The sequence below is a fragment of the Diuraphis noxia genome, unplaced genomic scaffold (assembly GCF_037042655.1).
Source record: "Diuraphis noxia isolate RWA-SAM2 unplaced genomic scaffold, SU_Dnox_SAM2 contig0003, whole genome shotgun sequence".
NCBI classification, from domain to species: domain Eukaryota; kingdom Metazoa; phylum Arthropoda; class Insecta; order Hemiptera; family Aphididae; genus Diuraphis; species Diuraphis noxia.
Genome location: NW_028301713.1, coordinates 37,170,070 through 37,176,717, shown reverse-complemented (window position 1 = coordinate 37,176,717; position 6,648 = coordinate 37,170,070). Strand labels below are relative to the sequence as shown.

General features: G+C 27.0%; 1 protein-coding gene across 1 annotated transcript; it reads left to right on the top strand.

The window, feature by feature from the left end:
* Positions 1–290: 290 nt before the first annotated feature.
* LOC149057299 (E3 SUMO-protein ligase PIAS3-like) lies at positions 291–6,077 on the top strand. Its single transcript, XM_089224225.1, has 3 exons — positions 291–641; positions 4,792–5,003; positions 5,077–6,077. Exons 2-3 carry the CDS (start codon positions 4,862–4,864, stop codon positions 5,931–5,933), a joined length of 999 nt encoding a protein of 332 aa, XP_089080351.1. The 5' UTR covers positions 291–641; positions 4,792–4,861; the 3' UTR covers positions 5,934–6,077.
* Positions 6,078–6,648: the final 571 nt, after the last annotated feature.

The following is a 6,648-nucleotide window of genomic DNA, read 5'->3' as shown; positions in this document are numbered from 1 at the left end:
ATACATATGTTATTTGTCAAGGTCGTTGTGCTATTCTGTAGACCTGTGCCGCAGTTCATCCAATGGTAGCAGCGATATATTACCCCGGTGCTCAGTGACACGTGTTGCTCTGGTCGTAGGAATCCGGTTTGTCCATCCGTTTGGCTGTAAAATTTTCAACACGGGCTACACTGGCACTCTCGGTGGACGCGCGGCGGTCATAGGTTTAGATAACACCATGATATGACGCAATAAATGAAATTATCAGGTCATATTTCGGTTTTGGGATACTTTTCCCGAAAGAACCTGTTGACGCTCTACAAATGACCAATGGCAACATAATACGTGATCGATGATTACAAGTCTAAGCTAGGCGTCCTCCGTCGGCTTTATTCTTTGTCCATCTCAAGATAATATTCATATCGTTAGCATAGTGACATTTCTCTATACAATTTTTCGCTGGCTTTTGGTTGATGATTTTTACGTTCGTTTGGCGTTCGCATAGCTTTCACCAGTCGTAAAGCAATAAAGATTGATAGTGCCTAGTTCCTACTTGGAGCGTTGCGTTAAGATTCCGATTACAATTACGGCCGAGTAGTTTGTTCACATTGTTATTGGTAAACAGTTAAATTTAAAGAAAGCACAAAATACAAAATATACAGGTAACTATTGTGTAGTTTTTATTTTTATTTTTTATGTTTCAAGATGATTATTAAAATTAAGACATTAAGACAGTTTAGTATTCGTGGTTTTAAATTTTTTTTATCAAAATCTGTTTTGAGGTACAGAATCTGAAAGATGAAAGTGTTTTAAAAATTGTTTGCGTTAATTTACATTGGAATTAAAATGTGTGTTGGACAAAGTTACGATGGTTGCAAAATTTTATTGTTTTAGCGGTGATGGTAAATTATATCCTACTATATATGTTTAGTGCTATAGCCTCAGTAAAATATTGACCATCGTATTACTTTTTAAGTTAAAAAAGTAATACGATTAAGTTTATGTTAAAAAATTGCTGTGGATTCTTAAATAAAAATGTATTATTATTTTTACTTACGTATATTTTGTACATATTTAATGTATTTTTATTTAACGGTTTGTTTTATTTGTATAGTCTTTATAATTAATAAAAAAAAGTTATAATACTTAATTAAAACATACGTATCAAAATACATTGTGAGTATTAAAATTTTGTGGCATATTCCTAATAAATTATAATAAATTGGTGTATCACCGTTTTGTAGTAGATCACCTGCTACACAAATGCCGCGGCCGTATGACATGATAAATCATAAATAATTTATAAAATAATAATAAATAGCTTTGAATATAAATAATTTATTTTTACATTTAAAACAAACTACCTTATTACTTAGTAGGTAGTATAATATAATTCTCCATTTACACAATTGGATATACAAATCGTATGCATAGAGTAAAAAATTAATTAATTTAATGGACCAATCATGACCCACTAAAACATGTTTAAGGGACTATTAGCTGGCTATTGATTCAATAAATTTGAGATGATTGTCTATGTAATATTCACCCTCTTAAAAATTGTTTAATATTTTAAACATCTTGGTATTGAAATGTGCTCGGTATAAACCTTCAACTAAATAAACAATTATTATAAGTAACAAATAAGGCTAAGAAAATTAATTATGTATACAATGATGATAACCTAGATGATATTTTAGATACTATAAATTTAGAATTGTATTTCAAGCACTTCCTAAATCTTTGGTCTATTAATGTGTGGGGCTGCTTATTTTTATCAACAAACCCATTAAAAAAATACACAATAAAATATTAAAAGATTGTCGGATCATCTGAAAATTATAACATATGAACTATATAGAAAAAAATTATTTTACAAAGCTACATTTTAAAAATAAATCTTATTTCAAATATGCAAAAATATCTACTTAAGTACCTTTTAGGTACCTCAAATGATTCTTTTTTTATTTGAAAATATTTATTCTCATCAATATCTTAGACATATTTTTTAAAATTTGTGCTTAACAATGAAACTGTTAATTTGTAAGATCCAGCATAACATTTCCAATGTTATAACAAAAAAATTTTCAAAAAATTAAATTTAGATGTTTCGTGTTTATAAAATTATTGATTAAAGGGTTGAATATATGAGTGCTATCTGATTTTAGAGTCTGTGCATGCCTATGCCTATAACCAATATTAAAAACAATTCAAATATTACTATTAAAATTACTTAAAATTCTTCAATAATATTTCTCTTAACTAGCTATTACATAACATGAACATGCAATATATACCAATACAAATATTTTAGTTGGATATTAATTTTATAAAGAGAACTATTATTTTCAACTGATAAATTAGTGTATATATTATAGGTGATTTGTAAGGCCGGGCATTAACGAGTCACTTTTATTTTTATAAGGAACTTCTAACTTAAAGAGTTTATTTATTTATTTTTCCTAATATAAATTTCATAGATTTAAAATTGTATTTTGATTTCTACAACTTATTTATATTATGTACATATAAATTCGAATTGTGGTAGTAACCAAATATTATTTATGTTATAGTATGTGAGTGTTTTTCAATATTTCTATATTTGAAATTTCAATAGATATTAAATAGATATTAACATTATAAATATATTTGTATACAATATTTATGTGTGAAATTTATTTAATTTAACCCAAATACAAATTTAATAATTATGTCTGATAGGCTAACATTTCATTCAGTAGAACTTTATGATAATAATTAATAGCATGAGGTATTATTTCAAAATTACTCAGTTTCATAGAAACTCTAATTTGTACAAATGTGTACCTACTACCATAAAAAATGTTGTAAAACTTGGTAAACAAGAGAAAATGTGGGAAGGAGCATCATTGATACCATTAATGAATTTGATTAGTTCACTGAATTTATACTGATGATAAAAGTTGTATCACTTAGTTGACATCTGAAAGACCTTTAGAGAAGATCTAATTTGTGCATAATCGTGGTTATCAATGGTTTTATTGAATTTAAAGGCTACTAATTATTGAAACTGATAATATAAGTGGTCAATTAAATCAATGTCCGTTTTAGAGTATGGTCTCCAGATAGGAGATCTGTATTTAGAATAAAACTAACACGCACCACAGGAACTGAATGATCTCAAATCTTTAAGTTCAGAAGATAGGTGTTTTTTTTTTTATTAGATTTTTATTATAAATCTAGCCCAACAATTACAATACGTTTGAGTATTAACAATCAATATAAAAAGTATAAAAAAAAAGAAAACAGTAGAATAATAGTAAAATTAAGTTATAAATAGCTAAAGATATAATAAATTATATAGGTAAACAAAAAGACTCAGATAATAAAGCCAGCTTCCTGAATAAAAGAAATTATAATAATAATGACTTCTTTAGAGTTGGAGTTTAAAATGGAGTGGAGATTGAAAGGAACATTCAAGTAATTAGGCTCTGACGCTTAATGGAAAGAGAGGGGCAATCGAAGAGAATATGGGACAAATCGCAAATATGTAAGATAGGTGCTTAATAAACCAATATTATAGCCAATTAAACTAATATTTCATATTTTTCTTTTACATTCTTAGCTGAGGTGAGAATACCTTGATCATAATATTTGTTAACTTACCATTTCCGATCAGAATAATTTTTATGGTCAAATTGGGTGCGGGGGTTGGCTCTAAACTGTTTACCTGGTAAATAAATATCTCTGGCCACTTTTCAATTTTACCCTTGATGTAAGCAATAAAAACTTTTGATCGTAATAAGTTTTAAATTTGTTTATTTGATCAATACATATTTCTTAAGTACCATCAATAATTATAATATTTTAACCAGAAAACTTTTTTGGTTGTACATAATTGTACAAAATAAACAAGTAGATAAAAAAGAACAAGTTAAATTTTGATTTGCAATTAATTAGGCATCGGTAGTATTGGGGCAACATTAACACAGTACAAACATGGCTACAAAGAGAAATTGTGTCTTTTTATGGTTGAGTGATAATGCAAAATTGTACAAAATTAAGTACATGATACTGAAGTGCTGAGTTAATGGACCTGATTGAATTACATACTTATAAATAGATTGTATCAATTGGAGCTGAAGTTTTATTTTTATGTTTTTATAACATTTAGGTAGAATATGTTGAAATAGTATAATAATTCAATATTGTAACACCCTTCTTCATATAGACAGACAATCTTTAATGCTAAATTAACAACATTGTCTAAAGGTAAAAAAAAAAAAAAAAAAAACATGTAAAAGTTAAAATCCAGATGTTCATAAATAATCATACGATTAGAAAACTTATAACTAGGGTTCGGATTTGAAGGAAAAAGCCTTTTATTTTAATAATAATAATAGAAAAATTGTTTTATATAAAAATGTGTGTCATTTAATATTTAAAAGATTGGTATATTTTGTTTTACCTTTTTTTACTTATAAATGCCTTTATGGTGTTTAACTTTCAATTGATTTGATAGTTTTTAACATGAAATACCTATTAACGATACAAATCCATAATATCTTTTAGAGACGGTGCATTGTCGCCTGTCAATTATATTATAATGAGTTTTATTATCGGCCATACTTATTGATATTGCTAAATACTTAATTGAGTATTTGGTATGGCCAGTTAATTTTAAGTTAATACAAGTACCCATACTTATCTATAGATTAAAATATGATCATAATACATCGATAGTAGATGCACTTTTTTGGAGAATTATTATGAGCTTATGCTAGAAATATTAGGTTATAGAGATAATAATTTTACTTTTTGATTTTTTTTTAGTAGTCCCAAATTCAAAGAATCGTATACAGTTACCACATTGGAGAAAAGGAATACTATTCCTAGAAACACTATGGCTAACAACAACATTCAGAGTCAAAATAGATCAAATGGTAGAAATATTAATGGTGTTATTCAAATTCGACCCAATCTCGAATTCAAAAAACTACCGTTTTATGAAATTTTTGGTGAAATTATCGAGCCAACTCTTCTAAGTAAACTACCAAAATCAATTTTATTGTAATTCTTCTTAAATTAATTATATTTATAATATCTATTTTATTTCAGCTATGAGTGGAGAGCCATTAGAATTTCGTCTGGCAATCGAATATGTTAACATTGTTGTCTTTCATCGTGAGGTTTTATTTGAAGAAAATCGTTTTCAGTTCCAGATTCGAATTGGAAAAATAGAAGATGATGGCACATCATTAATAACAGATTGTTTGCCCCCAGGACTTAATATTCAATTTGGGTATTCACCTCAAAAACATCTACATTATAATTCATTACCACCACAAGTTGATGTTACAAAACCTATCAATTGCAACGACTTGTTGAAATTAGATCCACTTGTTAAAAACATGCTCTTTGTAAAATGGACTCCTGATCATAACAATTATGCCCTAACAATGTGTCTAGTAGTACCATATACAGTAGATTCATTAATAAAACAACTTCAAGTAAAAAAAGGTAGGAGTTCAGAAGAGACCAAAAACTTTATAAATAAAATGGTAGCAGATATTGATCCAGATTTTATCACAGGTAAACCAGCTTATCGTTTTTCCTTATTGTGCCCATTGGGTAAAAAAAGAATAGAAATACCAGTAAAATCTATTAATTGTGATCATTTACAATGTTTTGATGCAAGGATATTTCTTTCAATGAATGAAAAAAACCCAACATGGGAGTGTCCGATATGTAATATATCTTGCATGCCTGATGATTTAGAAATACAAAATTACTTTTTGGAAATTCTCACAAGTCCAACACTAAATGGTGACTGTACAGATATACAATTTATATCAGATGGTACATGGGTTGTATGTGAAAATAATAAAACCAACATCATGAATACTACTCCTGATACGGAAGAAGAACCTATAGATTTGGGTGAAAAGAAATTTATTTTCAAAGAGTTGGAATAGAACTTTGGCAAAAAATTTATTTTATATTATTAAAAACGAAACATTTTTAGATATGTAAACTTTTAAAATTATAATGGGCTATATTTCTATATATATAAAATATAAATAAAAGGCATTTAAAAAAATATGTGTAATGACACTTATACTAACAGCTTATAACGTATTTAATAATTACCAACAGTACTATTGTATTAAGAATAATTTTATATTTTTTTAACTCAGTAATTTTGAATGTAAAATATTTTTGATCATTGTGGAATTTAATAAAAATTAAAAAGATATATTTCTTTATTATACTGGCAATATTTAATTACCTACAATTTCTAAATTTTAAGCACACAGTTATATCAACAGGACAACAGCAAAATCGACATTATTTTTCAATGAGTTCAGAGGTTCAGGTATAGTTTTTTTTTTCTGAGAATGTTGATGGACAAATCATCAATATTGTTTTGGTAGTTTATCAAAAACAATCCTCTATGGAGGATAGAACTTTATAAAGTTTATTAAATTTATTTATACTTTGAATTGAAATAATTGGTATTAATTTAATACATCTAAATAATTATTGTTTTTACTTTATTTCAATAGATTTCATTTAAATTCTTATGCACTTAAATCGGTAATCTAATGGCACACACAATATATATATAATATATATATATATATGTTACAGGCAAAGTAGACTTTTGGGCAATGTTTGCTTTGCCCAAGC

What these genes read in the sequence shown, in the direction of transcription:
- LOC149057299 (XM_089224225.1), top strand. Translation starts at nt 4,862, where the DNA reads ATGGCTAACAACAACATTCAGAGTCAAAATAGATCAAATGGTAGAAAT. An exon ending in TATCGAGCCAACTCTTCTAA is followed by an intron (nt 5,004 to 5,076) that starts GTAAACTACCAA and finishes ATTTTATTTCAG; the next exon opens with CTATGAGTGGAGAGCCATTA.